Genomic DNA, 19,539 nt, shown 5'->3' with positions numbered 1-19,539 from the left:
GCGGGCGGGGGGGCTGCGGTGGCGTGGGGGGGACACGCGGGGGCAAGGGGTAGGCTGCTCGCGGGGCGCCCCGTCCCTGGGGGGCGCTTCGTCCCTCGCGGGACACAGCTCCGTCGCCCGGGCACACCGCTCCGTCGCCCGCCAGAGGATGCTCGGCCGCCCCTGAGCCGCTGCGCCACGCGTGGGGCGCTCCAGCCGCCCCGCCGCTCGCAGGCGCTCCCACGGCCACCGCGGAGAGCGGGGCGAGGGGCTGCGTCCCCCCCCGAGGGCCAGCGCGCCGGGGGTGCGGGCGTGGGCAGCCCCCCGGGACGGCGCTGGCGCAGGCAGCCGCGTCTGAGCCATAACAAAAGTTCTTCATCCGGCCGCCCGCAGCTCCCGCTGCGCCGCCCCTGCGGCTGGGGGGGGGGCATGGCCCCGCCGGTCCCCCGGGCGCCGTGGGAAGCGCTGGCTCCTCGGCCGCGCCGGGAGGCGCCGCACACGCCGGCGGCGGGGCAGCACCGCGGCTGCGATGGGGCTCCGGCTGCCGTTGCGCCGCAGCGCCAGCTTCACCCCCGGGCACCCGGCCCTCGCCGAGCCGCCCGGCCCCGCCGCGCTCCGGGCGGAGGCGAACGTCCTGGTGATGGGGGCGGACAGCGTGGGGAAATCGGGTAAGAACCGGCGGGGAGCGGGGGGTCCCCGGGCGGGGAGACCTGTTTGTGTCCTTTGCCCCGGCAAAAAAAACCCGAACCAAACCGAGCAGCCGGCGCTGCAGCAGCATGCGGGGAGCTGCCCCGCAGCGAGCCGCTGGGATGAGGCCGAGCCGTCGGGTGGGAGGCCGGGCACAGCCGTGCAGGCAGCGGGCGAGCCGTGCGGGAAGGTGGGCTCTGCTACGCTGCGGTTTGCTGATGGCCCGGTTCGAGCTCTGCCCGCAGACCTGCTGTCATTGTGGCTGGGGGGAGACCAGAGGTCGTTCCTGCTAGTGCGAGTGTGCAGGGTAACGGTGCCTGACTCTGCTCTGCACGTAAAAAGAAAAATCTGTCAGGTTTAGGGCTATTCTGGTGATCTCCATCCTTCCTTCTGCAGCTCTGACCGTGCGTTTCCTGACCCGGCGCTTTATCGGGGAGTACGGAGACATGGGTGAGTGAGTGCCAGGCCAGAGCCCGGCCAGTTCCGTAAGCGACGGGTGCAGGAGGCGCGCCTGCTCCTGCCCGCTGCATTTCACTGCGTCGCGTCCACTCCTGCTCTTCTCCAGAGCCTTTGCCAGCTCCTGAGGGGCTCGATGAGTGTATCTGTTCAGCGACCCATCTCTTGCTCCACAACTGCTTCTCTGGGGTGCAGAAGGTCCTGAGTGGCAGCTGGTGGCACCGGTGGGGCTGGGGTGGAGGCAGGCTGGGGCAGTCACAACTGTGAGGGCCACCATGCTCCCTGTGGTTGTTGCTGGACCTTGCCTTGAGGAGCATGGTCTGCCAGGGTGGATGTGACAGGCTTGTCCCCATGAAGAGAAGACCAGGGTTGAGGGAGCTATCTCTTGGGTCTATGAAGATTACTTTTTTTTTTTTTTTTTTTTTTGGCAGAATTCATCTACAGCCACAACCTGACTGTGGATGGTCGAGAGATTCTCTTCCACATCTGGGATGTCCCTAATTCCCAGGTGAGAGGGCTCCACTCCTGTCACCTGCTTTCACCCCAGGGACAAAAAACCCCTCTACTAAAAGTTGACTATAAGGAACCACAGGCAGGGAGCTCCAGCTGAGCAAAGTTCTTCTGTCAGATGGTGTGTAGGCAACCAAACCCTTCTTGCCTGCAGAGCACAGGGCAGCAGTGTCGCTGGCAGGGTAGCAATAGTCACCGTAGCCCACGGTCCTCTGGCTGAGGACATTAGAGCTGGAGCACTAACATTACCAGCCCAGGCTGAGCACAGGACTGCGCTAACGAAGTGGACTTGCCACTCTGAGGTCCCCACTTTGTTATCACCTACAGGCTGCAGGTGATACAGTGGCTGGGTGATAACGTGAGGACAATGATGCTGAAGCCTGAGTTGTGTCTCTTAGATGAGGTTGGTCTGCCTTCCTCAGTATTTCTTTCCTTTTGCTGCTTGCTATCTGTCCCTGTCCCAATGGGCTCCGGATTGCTGCACCCTGTGCTAGGAGGCAGGCATGGAGGGAGGGAGGGAGGGAGGGAGTGGGATAAAAGACCCTTTCTTTTCTCATACCCCAGGAACAGGCAGAGGAGGGCTCCTCAGAGGAGAAGCGAATCCAGTGGGCAGACAGCTTTGTCCTGGTCTACAGCATCTGTGACCGTGCCAGCTTCAACATCCTGCCCCCTAAAATCCAGTTCATCAAGGCCACCAAGGAGGGGCAGAGCCAGGAGAAGGTGCCCATCATCATTGTGGGCAACAAACGGGACCTGCACCACCGACGGGTGGTGTCCAGTGAGGAGGGTCGGCTCCTGGCCCTCTCTTTAGACTGTGGTTTCTACGAGGTCTCTGCAGCCGAGGCTTATCATGGGGCCCTCATGGTCTTCCATGGACTGGCCAAGCGCATCCCTGACACCAAACTGGCACTGAAAAAGGGTACAGGGATCCGCGGCATCGTCAAGACCGTGTCATCTGTGTTTGCCCGTAAGCGAACAGACTCCCTCTGAGCTACAGCGTGAGTGTTGCTTCTCTCTGTGCTACCCAGCTGGACCCAGCCTCCCCCCGGATGCCCATGGAGATGGTGTGTTTCCATAAGTATGATGGGTTCCTTGCTGTCCTCCTAATGTCAGTCTGGGTGTCCTGCCATGTGCAGCCAGTGCAGCTGAGGACTGTAGTGCCTTCCTCTTGGCTCTGTGATGGGGCAGAGTTTCCACTCTGCTGTACCAGCTTTTTAGGTACCTCCTGCTTTCTCCTTCCGTCTTCTGATGCTGGAAACCACCAGGTGATTTTGCTGCAGCTCCAGGCAGCATCATCCCCAGCTTCTTCAGCAGGAGCTGCCTGAGCTGTTGGTGAGCAGTGAGGACACGCTGCTGCATAGCCACGTGGCTCCCTGTCCCCCTGCCTCTACCCTGGGATCCTTATTAATGCGCATCAGGGTCTTCCTCTGATAACCCCTGGAGCCCCCATGAACTGGCAAGGTGCAGTTTCTCCACTGGGGAGCCACTGGCAGTTCCCAACTGTGCATCACCATGTCAGTGTTCCAGAGCCCAGAGCACTGGCCGACCCCAGAGGACCTCAGGGAGGGCTGACGCCTCCCATCCCACCCGTTTTGCTTTTGAACTCCCCTGCTTGTGGTCTTCTCTCCCACAGCCTCCCAGCAACTGCAGCCGTTCCCCTTGTGCAAGCACCGTACAGACTGTGCCTGGGAAAAAACAGACGCGTGGCTCATTCCCAGGACAGGGATTGCACCGTGCGCCTTCCCAAGCCGCTCCATCTGTAAGGCTGCCTGTCCCCGGGGAGGAAAGGAGGTGGGGAAGGGGCTGCTGGGCTCGTAGCCGAACTCTGCTGCTGCTGCTGGGAAGCTTTTCCCTGCCTCTCCCCAAACCCTCCCCCTTGTATGCCTGGGAAAGGGCTTGTGTGTGCAGTACGGACACTGATTTCTCTGCTGTGTTCTTCTGGAAATGCAATAAATTGTATTTGTCAGGAGGCCCCCAGCTCCTTGGGGCTGTGAATTTGTACTCGGGGCATGGGAAGAGACACGTACTGTGCTGGGCACGAGCACCCACCGTTGCTGCAGCAGCGACCCAGCGATGCGTTTCCCGTGCCTGCTCCCTCAGCCCTGGGTTGGGTGACTCACCCCACTCCGCTCCCTCGTTTTGGTGGCTCGCTCTCATAAAGCAGCTGAGCAGAGCAGCTCGGGAAGGTTTATTATTGCAGCAGATACAACAAGGTGTTGTGGGAAGCGAGGCGGTCCTGCGGGAGAGAGGGGCTCCAGGAGCTCCACCTGTTCTCACTGGTCTTCCTGACCCCACCATCCATCCCACCACCAGCTGGGTGTGGGTGCCTAGGGGGCTTTCCTACCCATGTGTCCTGCTGGTCCGTGGGGACCTTTGGCTCCTTCACAGAAGAACATTCTGTGGCCAGGGATGGGCCCTGCCACTGGGGAACTAGGCTTGCTGTGGTGATGCAAACATGATGGCTTTGCTGTCCTCCCTGCTTTGTCTCAGTGCTGTTCTCCACATATAGTCCATCTAAGGTCCGCACCGTATGCTCCACAGGGACCAGGGTAGCCCAGTGCCAGGCCTGGCTGGTCCCTTTTTCTCTTTTCTGGTCTCACTGCTTTCCGGATCTCCTTCATCCCTCTGGTCCCACCTCCCCCTACCTTCTCCTTCCACCGACAGGGCTTTTGGCTGCCTTTATTCCCCCATCCTAGCCCCAATACACTGCAGAAGATGACATCCCACGGCATGTCTACCACTTTGAGCTCCTGTCCCGCTACAGGGGTGCATGCGGGCAGCTGGCGGGGGGAGGGGGGGGGGGCTGGGCAAAGCGTGCTAAGGGCGGGGGTTACAGTGGGGCCAGGTTGCGATCATCCTCCCCACCGGTTCAGTCCTTCTTGAAGGCAGGAGCGTAGAGGTTGGTGTAGTAAGCCCGGCTGTACATGGCCTCGGGGCTGAAGCGGTAGGAGCCCTCACTCACCCGCCTGTTGTAGGGGGCAAAGGCAGATTTCCGTGGGAGGGGGCACTCGGGCTCGAAGGCAGGGCTGCGGTAGAGGTTGTGCCGCAGGAACAGGGGGTCCTCGAGCCCCAGGAAGGAGAGGGGGTGATGGCCACGGTACAGCCGCCAGTCGCCCCTCAGCTGGGATTTCTCCTCAGTGGAGGGGGGGGCAGGCTTGGTGTCCTCCTCCTTCTGCTCCGTCTCCGGGCTGGGCTTGCTGCCCGCAGCTGGCTCCTCTGCCTTCACTGACTGCCTGCGGAGCTGAGAGACGGGTGAGCACCCAGCCAGGCTGAACCTGCCTGCCAGCCCGGCTCTCCCTGTGCCACACAGCCCCCTCAGAACTGGGGGGACCTCAGGACAAGCAAATTTGCACCCAGAAGGGTCCACAGTGGAGGAGAGTGGGTGGGTGCAGCCCAGGCACCTGCAGTGGAGAGATGGTCCCAGGGGAGCAGCAGGGTGGGGGAAAGGAGAGGGGACATGGTCTCAGCCTGAACTTTCACCTTCCCAGGAATTTGTGGTCACAGCCTGGCTTGGGCATGAACGGTGTGAAGGTGCCATCACCAGCCAACCTGCTGGTTCTGTCGGGGGAAACACACTGTCATGGCTTGGGGGATGCTCAGGAGGAGGGTGAGACTGAGGTGTCCTGAAAGCACCCCATTTCCCCGCTCTGGTACCTCCTGCCTGGAGCTACGGGGTGCTCATGATTGGAGAAAATGAGGCTCGCTGGAGATGGACGGGACCTGGCTGGGGATAAACTCACCGGCACGTAGCTGTACAGGGTGCCCAGCAGATGCTTGGGGGCACTGACGAGGGTCCCCCCGAGAGCATCCACTGTCTCCATGGCCTTGGACAGCCTGCGGGGGGTGAAAAGGATCAACCCCTCTGCTGCATCCCAGGCCACGGCTGGAACCTTCTTCACGCTGGAGATGCCGGAGGCACAGGCGGTTTGCAGGTTGTGAGCCACGCTGCCCACCAGCCCAGGGTTGTCCCCTGCCTGTCAAGAGAAACCAGCTCAGCCGCTGGCCCCAGCAGCTGCTCCAGGTAGGACATGGGTGGACCTGGGCTCCCCATCCCCCCTGCAGCTCACAGCCAGAGTGCTTTCAGCTCGCTGCTTTGCAAAAGCCACCACAGCCCTTTGCAGCAGGGTCACTCCTTGTCGCTTCCACTGCCCCCCCTGCCCAGGCCCCTGGAGACCCTCTGCCCTGGGCTGTGCTTCCGCTGCAGGCAGAGGCGAAGGGCAGTGACCCCAACCTGCTGCTTCCCGTCCCCACGTCCCAGCGGAGCTGCTGCTGGGGACTGTTCCCAGACCCGCAGCTCACACTGCCCCTCGCTGCTGGGACCACGAAGGGAGATTTTTCGGGGGTGTTCAGGGGCTCGGTAGGAAGCTCGGTGCTGACACCCCACAGCAGCAAAGGAGTCTTGAATATACAAGCCAGGGTGACCCTGTCCAGCTCAGGGGCTGCCCACAGCCTGCAGCTTTGGGGCATTAGGGAAGGGGGCTGCTGGGGATGCCCCCTGCCAACTTCCCCTTGCCTCCTCCAGGTTGAAATTCAGGGTTGAGTGGGGATGAGGGCCTGACCCCCACAGCTATGGGGGGAACATCCCCCACATGGCCCATGGGCAGGAGGATGCTTTGGGGCACCCCTGGCTCACTGCCCCCCTTTTCTCTGTACCTCCTTGGTGTGGTCATCTTTCTTCCCCACCTTCTCCTGCTTCTGCTCTGGCACCTTGCTCTGCCGCTGGCTCAGCCAGCCACCCGCAGTGCTCTGCCCATCACCGTGGACCCGCGGCGCTGCAGGTACACTCGGCTTGGCCAGGCTGCCCTGGAAGAGGAACAAAAAGCCACTGTTTGAGGGGAGCTGGCAGGTCCCATCCGCCCCATCCTGCTTAGCCTGAGGATTTCACAGGGTCCCTGGGGTGCACAGGGAGCAGAGGGGTTCATTGATGCATGCCGGAAGAAATCCGGAGGGCAGCCGGGAGGTCCAGGATTTTGGCATAGGCCAGGGAAGGGGTTCCTGCCGCAGTGCTGGGTGGAAGAGGAGAGGTGCCTCCTTCTCCTCATCCTCTCTGAGCCTCTGCAGGCGCTTTTTGCTTTAGGAAGGATGTTGTGGCAAGGCCATAAATCAACAGTATACATTGGGAGCCAGCTAAAAATAACTTGTCCCACTAATATGGTAGAAAGTTGTATGTGAACGTGCTGTGGGAACACCAGCCCTTGGCTCATCTTGCTGAGTGGGGGAAACAGCAGTGCCCACCAGCCTGCCCTCGGACGTGCTCCGAGGAGCTTGAAATGTCTCAGCCGAAAGCAGAATCAGCCCCAAAAAGGGTATGGGGGAGGAGGAACCTGGCAGGTGGGTTTGGCACTCACCAAGACAGGGATCCAGGTGGCCAGCTCCTGCCCCTTGGCTTTGGCATGCTGGAGGCTTTGGGTGGTTTGCTGGTAAGCACGGTGGGAGACGGTGCTAACCAAGGCGCTGATCCGGCCCAGGGTGCTGGGAGCACTGGGAGCACTGGTCTGCTGCTGGGAGACCTTTGCTGCTGACTCACGTGTCTCTTTGGGCTTCTGATCTAAAGGCAGGAGAGCAGTGGAAGGTTTATGTCCTGGCAGGACGACCCTTCTAGGCATCCCTGCACCAAAATCCAGTGTTTTTCTCCTGCCACTTGCACCCCATGAGTGAGGTGTCACCCCAGGTACATCCAGCCCTTACCAGATGAGGGGATTTGGGTATCAGGACTACCTGCTTCTTCATCCTCCTCTGGCAGCAGGTACTCCATCAGCTTCTCCAGCCCTCCCAGGGCCGTGTCGACCCCTGCGGCTGCCATCTGGCTCACTGAGTTCCTCCTCGTGTACCTTGCTGTCGTTTCCACTGTGTTCTTGGTGACCTCGTAGCCCTCGGCCGCCAGCTCCATGATCTTATCCATGGAGTTGCCAATGGTGCTTTTGGCACTTTGGAGGGGGGAGGAGATGGTGCCCTTTAGTTCAGATGCGAGCTGTGGGCAGAGAGAACAGCCCTGCTGGTGTGCTTGGGGTGGCATGGGACAGCCAGAGGGACCACAGGAACCCATGGCAGCTATGCAAGTAGACAGCCCCAGGAGGAGCATAACAGCTCTCTTGAGCCTGGGCTGAAGGTAGCTGGCAGGGATGGGACATAGGACACTGTTGACCTATATTTGGAAGCACCCCAACCATCCCCTGGGCTGCAGGAACCCTGGAGGAGCCCTTGCTTGGAGGTGCTGCCTTGTTTCTCCCCCAGTAGCCCATCACCATCCAGAAACAAGACCAGAGATGGGGGCTCTGCAGAGGGGTCGGGGGTGTCTCAGAATGTCCTGACTGTGACTGACCTTATCAACGGGGTACTGGAGGGCAGGGATCTTCTCCTCCAGGTGGTCCAAGCCCCGGCAAGCCAGATTGTTGGCCACAGCGACTGCCTTGGGCAAAAGCATGGGGTGGGTTGGTAAGAAAAGCACCTGGGCTGTGCTAGGCTCATGCTAGTGCCAGTGCTGTCCCACCAAGGGAGGCTCTGGTGGGCTCCCCCCTGCCGTGTTCCCCCCCGTGGATGGACTCACACTGAGGCTCCAGCCTGCGCACCACGGGCTCCACGCTCCACATGGCCAAGGCGCTGGCACCCTGCACACCCCGCTCATAGACCTCACACACTGAGGCCACGAGCGGGTGGGCCTCCTTGGTGCTGGCGTAGGTCCGCTGGAGGCTTTCGCAGGTTGAGCTCACCACCGGCAGCTGCAGGACCCTCTGCAGTACATTCTCCTATGCATGGCAGATGGGCATCAGTCAGCCAACAGCTCTTCCCTGAAGAATGCCCTCTTGACCACATCTTGGTGGCAGAGGACCGCAGCTCACGTTGGAGGAGGAGGGCATTTCTCAACCCTCAATGAGGGTCTCCCAGTTACGTTGTGTATGGCACAGCCATGGACAAGCACGCTGGCTGCTGCCCCAGAAGGAGCATGGACACCACAGGCAGTGTCAGTGATGGTCCCCACTCCCCCCGCCTCCCAAGCCCAACTGTCCAGGTGGTCCCTCTGGCTTTCTACCCTGCTCCTTCTATCTGACCCAGCCCTTGCTCCTATCCTTGGACCAGCACTGGCCAGTGCCTATGTGGCACCTCCATCCTGTCTGTCTTGTCACCACCGTGGCAAATAAGGCATATGGACCTCAAAAAGAAGGGGAGAGGAACAAGTCTGTCCCTGAGGGCATACAGGGCTTTGGTAGGAGCCACTGCTGTAAGAAAAGGGCACCAGAGCTCTTCGAGGCAGCAAGGCACCGCACCCCCACACCCTGCTAGCACAGGCAATGTGGGATACCAGTATAAACCAGCACAGCCGACACCTGTGTGCACTGCCAGTGCCAGAGCATGGCTGGAGGTAGGTCCCTCAAAGCTGGGCAAGCAGGATGAGCCTGTGCTCCAGCTGCTGCTCTTGCCTGGTACCCAGCTGGTGAGGTGGGACAACCGAGGGAGATGTTGCAGCTCCAGGGGAGGACCGAAGGGAGCATTGTCTCACCACAGCAGCCATGAGGGCTGCACAGGACAGAACAAAAGGCAAAGCTGAGCTTTCCTCTGATCACCAGTGGGTGAGAGGCAAGTTTGGCTTCATGTCCCGCTTGTAACCATGACCAGACTGTGAATTTGCATGTTTGAGAAAAACTGTATTGTTTTGTGCTACACTGTGCTAATTTTGGCTTGATGTGGAGCCAGCCCTCTCACAAATCCCGCAGTTCAGCAATCCCAGGGGCTCCAGCTGCTCAGAGCAGCATTGCATCCAAGCAGCATGACTGCTTGAGGTCTGGGGTCCACCGTAGGGACACAGACAAAGGACAGGAGGACAGGCACTGCCAGCTGGTTTCACCAAGGTCTCGCATCAGCTCAGAGTTAACTTGATTCTGAACTATTTAATTTCAAGCAAGTGAAAGGTTTTATCCTTTCCCTTTGATGATGCTCTATATTATTGCAGGTAAAGATCCGTATAAAGATAACAGGGGTTATATATGCTGTATATAGCACGAGGGACAGTGTGAGATGTGGCTTGTATTCATCTGGCAGTGTCGGTATGCACCACCTGGCGCCCTTGGCAAACCTCTGCCCTCCCCACTCTCCCCCTTCCCACACCCACCTTGGCACTTCCATTCTGCACAGTTTGATTCTTCTTCGCTGTCATCGTGATGCATCCACCTGTAAAGCAAAGTTGGGAGCTGCAGACCCCGCTGTAAAGGCAGAGCTGGGCTTGGCCTCCCCCAGCTCACGCCTGCACCCCCTAAGCACAGTGGGGCTGGGAGCTGGGCTGAGACATGCACCTCCCATGGGTGTAACGGATGTGTCAGTGCCTAACGCTTGACTTTTTACCAGTTAAGCTGTAAAACCAGTGACTCCACACAGCCCTCCTCTGCTAGTGTGTCTTAACACCCAAAGATCCACAAAATTAGTTGAGGCATCTAGTCTGGAGGAGCTACCGTACAAGGCAGGATAAAGGGCACCGACAGAGCTGTAAAGCAAACTCAGAGCAACCAGCATGTTAATGGACGTGGGCGAGGGCCAGGCTGAGATGCAGGCAGGGGAGGGGTAAGACGATAGGACAGGAGCAGAGAGAGGAGCTGCGGGCAGGGACATGGTGAGCTGCCCAGCTGCGGTCAGCATCCCCCTCCTGCACATCTGTCCTGCAGCTCTGCTGCTCACAATGCCAGCACCCATCCCTGCACAGCCCCAGCTTGATGCGGGTGACAAAAGCACCGCAAAACACCCGTCTCCACTGCTCCCAGCTGGGTAACAGCTGAAAGCACAACCCTAGCTCCCAGCACAGACTCCCTTTTCTTAGCAGCAGATGAAATTCAGGAGATTTAGGGAGAGAGGGTGATCCCTGCTCTCACCCTGCCGGTCCCGCTGAAGCTGTCCCCCGAGCACCCGGTGGAGACAGGCTACTCACCGAGGGGCAGCCCGTCCCCAGCAGAGCAGGAGCAGAGGATGGTGGCTGCACGGTCCCTTCACCCGGGTCCTCTGAGAGTGATGCACCGTGCCCTGGCCCCTACCACCACGAGGCCCCACCTCCCAGTTGCACGGGTTTGGGAGCTGGCGGGTTGTGGTGGAAACTGGCCAAAGAGCTCCCTGAAGCCACGGTAATTCGGAACAGATGATGGCAGAAAATCCCCTTTGTTGTCCTCCCCTCAAAGCCCAGAAGCTGCAGCACAGCTGGGATGCACCAGGGTTTAACGCCCCTCCATCAAGAGATGATGAAAAGAAGTGCCCTTGGACCTCACCATTTCAAAAGCAACAGATCATGAGCAGCCAGGGAGAAGGTGAAGAGTCAGGCAGTATTTCCTAAGAAATTAAAACCTTCCTGTATTTCTGTAGCCTGTTATGCCCCGTGGTGGAACAGGACCCTATCATGCTGGGAAACACAACACAGACTAAGAACATAGTTTCTCCCCAGGAGAGTTTACTAAGCACAAGGAGCAGAAGGCAGATGTGGGTGTCACATCCTGCATAAACCAATCTGGTTTGGCCAGATTTCTCTACAATTTCTAGGAGAATTCATGGAGGGTTTTGGTAAGGAGGCTTTTAGCTGAGGGTCAGGGCAGACACTTCATTATGAAAGCTCTAGGCATCTGGAGTAGACAGAAATGGAGGAAAAAATCAGGTTGGAAGTAATCTCTGTAAGTCACCTCATCCAACTCTTGCTCAGAACAGGACTACCCTTGAAGCTAGATCAGGCTGTTCAAGGTTATGTCCAGTCCTGAAAATCTCCAAGGGTGAGATTCCCATCTCTCTGGAGCCAAATTCCTGTGCTAACCGTACTCACGGTAAACTACTTTTTTCCTTATGTCCAGTTGGAAGTTTCTCTGTTGCAATTTGTGCCTGCCACCTCTTAATCTTGCTCTGTGCGCCTCTGAGCAAGGTCTGTGCTCCCGTCTGCGCTGGTATGGCACGTGCTCCATGCGCCTAAATGTCTTACCCTCTCCACGATCCTCTGCTGGACTCTAGTCAAGATCTCTCCCGTGCTGGTGGGGCCAAAACAGGACATGGCTCCCCAAATGTGACCTCACAAGTGCTTCACAGAGAGGAACAACTACTCCCCTTGACCTGCCAGCAATGCTCTCACTACTGCAGCTGTTTCGTGGCCAGCCTGCCTTGGTGCACGGGAGGCACTCTGCCAACTCACGTCGTAATTAACAAATCCATTTGCAGTATTGATTGAGAAGAAAGAAGACACCACCTGTATGGAGACATGATAGGTTCTGGTTATTGACTACAGAGATCACGGACAAGCCACACTGATAAGACAAGGACAACATGATGGAAAGAAAAATGCCAGAGGACACAGCAATAACCAAGGGGCTCAGTGCAGACGACCCACCCAAGCAGCCTGCTGACACAAGGCTGCTGTGTGTCATGGACCACCTGGCACGAGGCAGGGAGACCCTTGGCATGCATCTCGGCATCACGGGAAGCCCAAGCACCAGAGCCAAGTCCTTGAACACCTGCAGCTGCCTGGCACTCATGTGCAGGACACAGAGGTGTGCACCCAACACGACTCTGTGGCTCCCAGCTGTGCTGCTCGTACATGGGGGTGGGAGACTGCCCAGGGATGTGAGAAAGCCATGCGTGGGAGGAAAATACCCACTTTCGCCCCAAAGAGCCTGGAGATTGCTTCCACCCCAGAGCTCTGCAAAGCTTGCAGGCCTGCCTTGCTAGCTGGGTGCAGAGGCATATGAGTGTCCTGGGCTGTCTCCAGCTCGGTGGTGGGGTGAGTCACTGCAATCCAGACAACGGGACAAAGGGCAGCAGCTTGCCCAAAAGTTTGCTCTCTTGGCACTGACACTTTTTCCAGCCCCACTGGCCTTGCTAAAAGTGCACGGTGCGTGCCAAGCTTCTCTCTGCCTTGGCTAGAGTTGGGATCAACAGACAACACAGCCTTTGCCCTACTAACGCCTTTGCTCATCCCCTCCCCTTCCTCTGAGGCAAAAGCTGTGCCAGCCCTGGGCTCTGCAGTGCAAAGGTACCATTGCTTCTACCCCGCCTCCGCTTCACCTCACACCAGAAATACCTTCTGTGTTTCTCCAGGCAATATTTAGAGCTCACTGGATGAGCTGGAAGCCGTTTTACACCTTTGTCTCCACAGTCTGCTCCATATCCATCAAAAAACCACAGTGAGGGGATGAGCCAGACCCCCAAAGACCTGAAAGGAATCTTTGCACTTAGGTCTGGAAGGGGGCTGGCAAGGTAACCAATTCATTTCCATGCTCTGTGGGAGGATCAGCACCCTCTAAACCACTGCCGGCAGATCTCTGTCCGGTTTCTTTTTAAGGACTGCCCTTCCTGGGCAATCCATTTAGTCCTTCATTTTACTTACAGTTCAAAAAAAGTGTGATTTAATTCTCCTTTGCTGCAATATAAATGTATTACCTCCTGGATGGTTTTAGAGACTGATTTATTGCCTTCCTCTTGGCAGACAACCTTCTGAACACTTGAAGGCTTCTCATACCCTCCCCCAGTCACCTTTCCTCTACAGAACTGGTTCATTTGGTCCCTCCCTGGAGACGCTGGTGTTTAGATCTCTGACTGTTCTTGCTGCTCACCTGCGAATCCTGAATGGCTCACGTATTTCTTGAAATATCACGCCAAGCATGGTTTTAACACCAGGAAGGCCTTGCCTGTAAATATAATAGAAAACTACTTCGCACATCTCACACAGACCACTCTCCTGTTAACTGTTTCCATTATGAAATGTGTATCAGACCAGTAATTCAGAAACTCTTGCTAAAACATTGCTGAATGCAATGCTTTATACATTGTTCAGGAACTGACATTTTAGAGCTTCCAAGTTTGCAAGGCTCCTACTCTGGGGGATAGGAGCCAACAGTAAGCTTGTTTTTAATGGTTACCCTGGCTCCATCCCTCGCCATCTCAGCTGGAGATGTTACCCTTCACTCCCTGCCCTGAACAGGCACTTGTTTTTAAACAGCTGCAGTGATTCGCCCTATGACACCACGATCCAGCCAAATGAAAAGCTGTTTATAAGATACTAAAATGCTGGTGTACCCGTTCCTTGCACTGTAGCTTTGCCTATGCTGGGCAGAAGGCTCCAGCTCTCACTACTGGTACTCAAGGGCAACCGATGGCAATTCTCAAAATGTCACTACGTTTCAGGGCATTTCATATATTTTATCTGGTACTCATATAGTTACTTCATGTTTTTGCAGCTGAGATGGGGATTGTTAATTAGTCTGATGAATCTGGCTGCCACCTTACTACTGCAAAAGGAAAGTTCTATAACCCAAATGCAACTATAGGCAATGTCTCTTTAACAGTATCATCCTTCATAAAATTCAGAGATGGGAGGGAGGATTCCTCCTTCAGCATTTCTTTACACCATCTTCCAAGTTACACACACAGACACGGTGTCACACTTATCTCAGTTTATTGCTTGTGTTCAAACAGCTGTCCTTATTCTAACTGCTGTATTAGAAACAGATATATAAAAAAAAAAGGCACTAAAAGGATTTTCTCCATATGATTATGATTCTATGGCTTCAGTCACATTACATTAAGATACATTAAATTGCTAGCCTCCGGCTGGGGAGCAGAAGGCAAGTATTAGTGCTTAACATCCAGTAAGAAGAGTTACCCCTGTATGTTCCAACACACATCATGTAGAATGGGACAGGTAAGGCTGAGACAGGCTGAAAATTCACTGCCCCACCTCCTGCATTAAGCCTGTACTTGCTAATCCACACTAGTCCCTACAGGAGAAACATCAAAGCCTGGCTCATGGCCTTGCATAGTGTTTGCCTGGCACAAGGGAAAACCCACCCTCCTCCCTCCTCAGGGCACAGGGAGGTGTAGCTGACTAGGGGCCACATCACTATATTAATCCATTTCCCTTTACCCACAACACACAAGAGAAAATGAGAAATCATTTTGCAAACCAGTGAAAGAAGTATTTTGTATCTGAGAGCATCCCTGAAAGGAATTCAAAACATAGTTTTTGCAAGATGAAATTCTGTAGAGAAAAGATGGCTAAACCTCCTCTGCCAGATCATCAGCGCTCCTCTTCTTTCCTTACAGGGGTTGCTACACACTAATCAAATCTGACCAAGGGAGGGATGGGCTGCGCATTGCCAGGAGCTCAAAGACAAATGGAGTAAAGAAACAAAAAAATTCCATTGTTAAAAAGTCGAGGAAGCTCTTGAAGACAACAATCCCATATAATGCTCCATTATGGTCTGAACTGCCAGTACACTCTACACTTTTAGTGGTATTTATTTCCATATTAAAAAGACGAGCTGCTGTAGGCCACACTTGGTCTTCAAGCACACTTAATTACCCTGCTCAGCAACCTCTTTTTTGTTTAAACACTTCATTGGCAGGCTAACACTTCAGATTCAAACTGGAAGTAATTTCAAGCCTGACCACAATGACTTAAGATAAACTGTGGCAGTGCCTTACCATGCCTACTCAATTCCATAGCCTTTGCCTTTTAATGAAGGAGATCAGCACCTTTTAATTTCTGTTTCCAGACAGCACCATAAATAATGAGTACCCCGGTCAAGGTTAGAGTAGTATCTGTACACATCTACTCACAGATTAAACAAGGAGCCCTTGCACCAGAAAGTAGCAGAACACACAGGCCCAACTCTGATGGAGAAAAATTGGTCATTTTATCTCCTGTATAACGTGCAAATTTTTCTCAGATGTTGTCAGAACTGGTACTCCGCAAAGTCAGGAGCAATTGCATGACATGTTAGACAGCTCGATGCAGCATTTCTCCTTTAACTTAGATTATACTGCCAGGCAATCATTCCTAGCAAGATAAGCGATGAACAATAATGCAGTTGCAGGGCAAATATAAGGCATTTTCAAATAGCAGAACTCATTCAGCCCGTGAGGGAACACGCAAAAAATCTTGTGGTCATGAGATGGGAGGATAGGGAGAACCAGAGAGGAAAATATAAATCATGAATGCCCAAATCCAGCTTTTCTTCTCACAGGGGATTCCGATATTATCACGATCAACTCCATTCCCTTCCTTCCCAGAGCTTACACAACCAGAAACACACCCTTGCAGTTTTTCTGACTCAACGAGCTCTAAGCCAGGCTTCTCTCCTTAACTGCAGGTTCTAAAGCTCCTTATTATACTGGATTTTTTAATGTAAAATTAAAACAGCAAAACAAGCTCCTTATCACCATATGATTAATGGAAAACTGTTGCACTTGGAATCACAGGGGTTTGGGAGTTAAGGTGCATGTATAATGGGAAATTTAATGCTTGTGAGTGGTTCCAGATTCACAGCTTTGGAAACCTAGTTCCACAGCATCATCAGCACTCAGACAAGCTTCTCCCACACACTGTCCTTCACCGAACTCCTCAGCCATAGCCCGCTGGAAAAGCCAGAGCCGGTGGTCAACAGTCCTTGGCTCACATTATTAAAGGAAAAGAAGAAAGTGCTGATTTCCTGGGACACAAGTTGGCGCTCCCTAGATTACAGATCCAGCATCACCAGTGCACTACAGAGGTCATCGGGAGGTCAGCTCACACCACTCTTCGGTTACCATCACACTGCATTCAAACCACTGCCTACAGATAACAGGAGTCATCAACTCAAACCCATCAGAATACTCGTTCGTACTTGGCTTCAGGCCATTTTACCTGCAGTTCCTAAGTTGCCTGAGCCCACTATAGAAAATCTGGCTGTAGGAACCTTGGATTGGTGAATTCCAGCTTCCCAGTGTAAACATGATTGTTTATGAGTCATATACCTGTTATAGTTTTCTATGCAGCTATTTCACAACCCTGTATTAAAATATAGGAACGTCAGTATTTCCTTATCTAGCAGCCACATTCCAAGTCCTGTTCCTGTTTGTGAAATACTACTCTGTCTTCTCCCACCTGCACTCCATCAGGGAGCGTGTCATAGCACCAAACTCATCTGTGAAGACACAGGGAAGGAAAAAGGGTAGAATTCACTTATCCAGAGGACAAAATTAATCTTGAGGTTACTGTAAGACATGTTCATTTTGAAAGTGCCATATGGAGGATAAAAACCTATCAGAGGATCAAAGCTGTTGGCTCGCTGCATACTGTGCAGCTCCTGTTATGTCACTGTTTCAGCTTCAGATGTGGGCTTGCTAACATGAGGATCCCCACAAGGGAGGAGATGACGCCACAGAAACCAATCACTCCTGGGTTGGTCTTGTAGATCCCTAGCGTATCCAAAGGACCTGAGAGATCACAGAGATTCTTCACCAAGTCTAGCAGCAAAGGAGGATGTCTTTTCAGTATCTGAAATAGCAGGAGGAGAAAACCGTGCAAACTATCACATTTTGCACAGTTTCGTTCCTGACTGTGTTTGTCCCAGAAGGAATTCTCCTTTATCTTTTCTTCCTGTACAGCTTGTTCCAGCCTCCAGGAGATCTCATACCAGTCCCTGGCTAGATTCATCAGGAGTGAAAAGTAGTAACACTTGGTAGCCCAATTCCGCCACTTTGCCTTATCGATGTCAGGTTGAAGCCCAACGCTCTTGAACCACAGGACTGCATCGCAGACGAAGTAGATGGCACGGGTCAGGTTGGAGGCTGTAAGGCAGAAGCGAGGAACCGCATCTGGCAGCTGTGTAGTTCTCCTGGCTGCTACCAAGGCATGTACCATGTTGCCCAGTCTGAACACTGCAAGAAACCCCACAAAGGTTAGCACAGCCTGGCCTTTACAGAAGAGACACAGCCCTACGCAGGGCAACTGGGCATGTCACTGTCCACGTGTACTTTTAAAAATCTTGGCGAGCTTTGGGCATTTGTATGCTTAAGTATTTTCTTCTTGTGAGAAGCTAGTATTAGTGAGGAAAGGCATATAAACATCTCAGTTCTGTCCTGCACCAGCCCATGACACACACACAAATCTTGTCAATAGCCAGGACTTGCAGCCTTCTCCTGCTGTTCTGTTCTCAGCGCCTGGGTGCCCTCTGGACCAATACCACCCATGGCTCTGAACGAGTGTGGTATTCCAGCATCAAAGGGTGACACAAACAGCCTCTAATTTCAGCTGTGTACTTCACTGGATTTCCCCTAACCCTGTGGACAGGAGATGTTGCTGCACTAGCCCTGTTGCAACCACGAGCTACAACTTTCCTAAGCTTCTGTGAAAGCTGGTGATTCATGCACCAAGCACACTGAGACCCAAGTCCTTCCTCAGCCATGAATTTGTCAGAGGTACATGCAGCTCCTTGCAAACAGGAACAGCGTATTCTGTTTCAAGCTATAATATATGGCAAGCCTGATTTCACCTGCTGCACTGCTTAGGTTTTGCTCCATGAATGTTAATACAATATTATGCAAAATACTTTTCATAACCTGCCGCACTGTCACAGTGACAGATGTTGGCAGCATCTGAGCTTAGTGGAACTGCAAGAGTCCTGAATTTAGGCCTGACGTCTATTAGTGATTTGTTTAGCAGAAGCAAGAGAATTACAACTGTGCTGATAAACCAGCTGGCCTCTCTGCCGGAAATTACCATACTCTGGAGCTAACTGGAGTAATAGAACAAAACCATGGTAATACATTAAACCAGAGTATTTGCCTCATATATTGAAGTTGTTCCAGGATCAAGCAATTGATAAGTAGGTGTAAGATCAACCTGAAAGCAAGCAACACAACCACTGCAATCGTGTAACAATAATGGATGCAACTGTGACACAGATGAAGTGATGCAAACGGTTAGATTAGGAGAAAAGTACAGAAGGGTGTATGATTTAGTATGGTATAAAAGCTAAAGAAAATTAATATGCAGAGTAGGATATAAAAAGCCATACTGAAGGATGGTCCTTCAGAGGTCACTTTATTGGGATGATGATATTTAGCATTAGGCCATCTCAACCCATTAGCTGGAAGGACTAATGAGAGTGCAGTGAGCCAGCCTTGCGTCATATAACTCTGTCCTTGAACAGCGATGACAACTTGATCTCTGCAGCAACAGCTGACTCTTAACTTATTTCTCTAGTTCTCCCATTGATTACTCAAGTTGCCTGACCGGAGAGGAGGCCGAGGAAGTAATAAACGCGTGTTTGGCCCTGTTTAGCCTGGCAAGTCAAGGCAGGGATAAGGTCTATTGACAATTTGGTGAATATACTTAAAAGAGGGTTTGTGGCTCAAGGCAAGTTAATTACAGAAAACGCAAGGCCAGGAGCTGTTTTGCTGGAAGGAGCAAGTAAAGAAGGACTTATCCCTCTAGACACCAGGTACTTACTTTTCCGGCCAGAGCTCATGCTAGATTCCAACTGCTTGAGTTTCATTACCAGCTTCTCTTTACCAGCCTTATGCTCTATTAAATAGCTAAGCAACATGCATGTGTACTGAGTGGCTCTGGAATGGAAAAAACGAGGAAAACGGCACACAGGTGAAACACGGACAATCGGCAGGAATGGCAGCAGGAGGGCAGCGCATGTTCCCGAGCTGAAGGCCACCCCTCTGGTCCCCCGGCAGTGCCGGGGCGAGGATCCCCACGACAGGGGCGGCGGGGGCAGGGGACGGCGGGGGGGCGGCCAGGAGGGGCCGAGGCCCGCCCGGAGCCCGGGTGCGCCGCGCCGGGACGACCGGCAGCTCTCCTGCCGGAGACAGGCAGCCCGACGGCGGCGGGGGCTGACCGAGGGCCCCAGCACCCGCAGGGCCCGCGGGGGTGCCCCACCGGGCCGCTGCCGGGCCGGCTGAGCCCCCGGGCCGGCGGCCGGCTCCGCACTCACCGGAAGAGCTGGTCGCGGCCCTGGCTGCGGTTGGTGAAGTCCACGAAGCCCTCCATGGCGGCGGCGGAAGGGCAGCAGCCGCGGGAGGTGTGCGGGAGGCGTGCAGGGGCCGCCCCGCCCCGGTCCCGCCCCACGGGGGAACCCTCCGCTCCGGTGCGCGCTTCCGCCCGGGCCGCGCCGCGCCGTTGCC

The 19,539-nt window shown here is 54.6% G+C and overlaps 3 protein-coding genes across 6 annotated transcripts; 1 reads left to right on the top strand and 2 right to left on the bottom strand.

The window, feature by feature from the left end:
• The first annotated feature begins 25 nt into the window (after nt 1–25).
• LOC308067384 (ras-related and estrogen-regulated growth inhibitor-like protein) lies at nt 26–4,082 on the top strand. Of its 2 annotated transcripts, none has more exons than XM_080396156.1 (4): nt 26–647; nt 1,063–1,116; nt 1,554–1,630; nt 3,266–4,082. In XM_080396156.1, exons 1-4 carry the CDS (start codon nt 509–511, stop codon nt 4,064–4,066), a joined length of 1,071 nt encoding a protein of 356 aa, XP_080252282.1. In that variant the 5' UTR covers nt 26–508; the 3' UTR covers nt 4,067–4,082. The 2 variants fall into 2 exon arrangements, with proteins under 2 accessions (XP_080252282.1, XP_080252283.1); XM_080396157.1 differs by having other exon boundaries at nt 2,197–3,408.
• Nucleotides 4,083–4,237: 155 nt separating this feature from the next.
• PLIN1 (perilipin 1) lies at nt 4,238–10,658 on the bottom strand. Of its 3 annotated transcripts, none has more exons than XM_080396150.1 (9): nt 10,547–10,658; nt 9,740–9,798; nt 8,180–8,378; nt 7,955–8,037; nt 7,321–7,603; nt 6,981–7,180; nt 6,286–6,435; nt 5,373–5,606; nt 4,238–4,873 (listed from the first exon to the last, which is right to left on the bottom strand). In XM_080396150.1, exons 2-9 carry the CDS (start codon nt 9,782–9,784, stop codon nt 4,502–4,504), a joined length of 1,566 nt encoding a protein of 521 aa, XP_080252276.1. In that variant the 5' UTR covers nt 9,785–9,798; nt 10,547–10,658; the 3' UTR covers nt 4,238–4,501. The 3 variants fall into 3 exon arrangements, with proteins under 3 accessions (XP_080252276.1, XP_080252277.1, XP_080252278.1); XM_080396151.1 differs by having other exon boundaries at nt 7,351–7,603; XM_080396152.1 differs by having other exon boundaries at nt 4,633–4,865.
• A 6,055-nt stretch (nt 10,659–16,713) lies between these two features.
• Nucleotides 16,714–19,450, bottom strand: PEX11A (peroxisomal biogenesis factor 11 alpha). Its single transcript, XM_080396158.1, has 3 exons — nt 19,350–19,450; nt 18,857–18,972; nt 16,714–17,283 (listed from the first exon to the last, which is right to left on the bottom strand). Exons 1-3 carry the CDS (start codon nt 19,403–19,405, stop codon nt 16,718–16,720), a joined length of 738 nt encoding a protein of 245 aa, XP_080252284.1. The 5' UTR covers nt 19,406–19,450; the 3' UTR covers nt 16,714–16,717.
• Between the last annotated feature and the right edge of the window lie 89 nt (nt 19,451–19,539).

Source organism: Falco punctatus (genome assembly GCF_963210335.1).
Source record: "Falco punctatus genome assembly, chromosome: 7".
Classification (NCBI taxonomy): Eukaryota; Metazoa; Chordata; class Aves; order Falconiformes; family Falconidae; genus Falco; species Falco punctatus.
The sequence above is the reverse complement of the archived record's forward strand: the minus strand, read 5'-3'. Positions and strand labels throughout refer to the sequence as shown.

Coding starts and splice junctions, on each gene's coding strand:
- LOC308067384 (XM_080396156.1), top strand. CDS start 509: ATGGGGCTCCGGCTGCCGTTGCGCCGCAGCGCCAGCTTCACCCCCGGG. Junction 648..1,062: donor GGACAGCGTGGGGAAATCGG/GTAAGAACCGGC, acceptor TTCCTTCTGCAG/CTCTGACCGTGCGTTTCCTG. Junction 1,631..3,265: donor GGGATGTCCCTAATTCCCAG/GTGAGAGGGCTC, acceptor TCTCTCCCACAG/CCTCCCAGCAACTGCAGCCG.
- PLIN1 (XM_080396150.1), bottom strand. CDS start 9,784: ATGACAGCGAAGAAGAATCAAACTGTGCAGAATGGAAGTGCCAAG. Junction 7,604..7,954: donor TCCAGTACCCCGTTGATAAG/GTCAGTCACAGT, acceptor CTCTGCCCACAG/CTCGCATCTGAACTAAAGGG. Junction 7,181..7,320: donor TACCCAAATCCCCTCATCTG/GTAAGGGCTGGA, acceptor TCCTGCCTTTAG/ATCAGAAGCCCAAAGAGACA.
- PEX11A (XM_080396158.1), bottom strand. CDS start 19,405: ATGGAGGGCTTCGTGGACTTCACCAACCGCAGCCAGGGCCGCGACCAG. Junction 18,973..19,349: donor GGCCGCGACCAGCTCTTCCG/GTGAGTGCGGAG, acceptor TTTCCATTCCAG/AGCCACTCAGTACACATGCA. Junction 17,284..18,856: donor CATGAGCTCTGGCCGGAAAA/GTAAGTACCTGG, acceptor GGTTTCTTGCAG/TGTTCAGACTGGGCAACATG.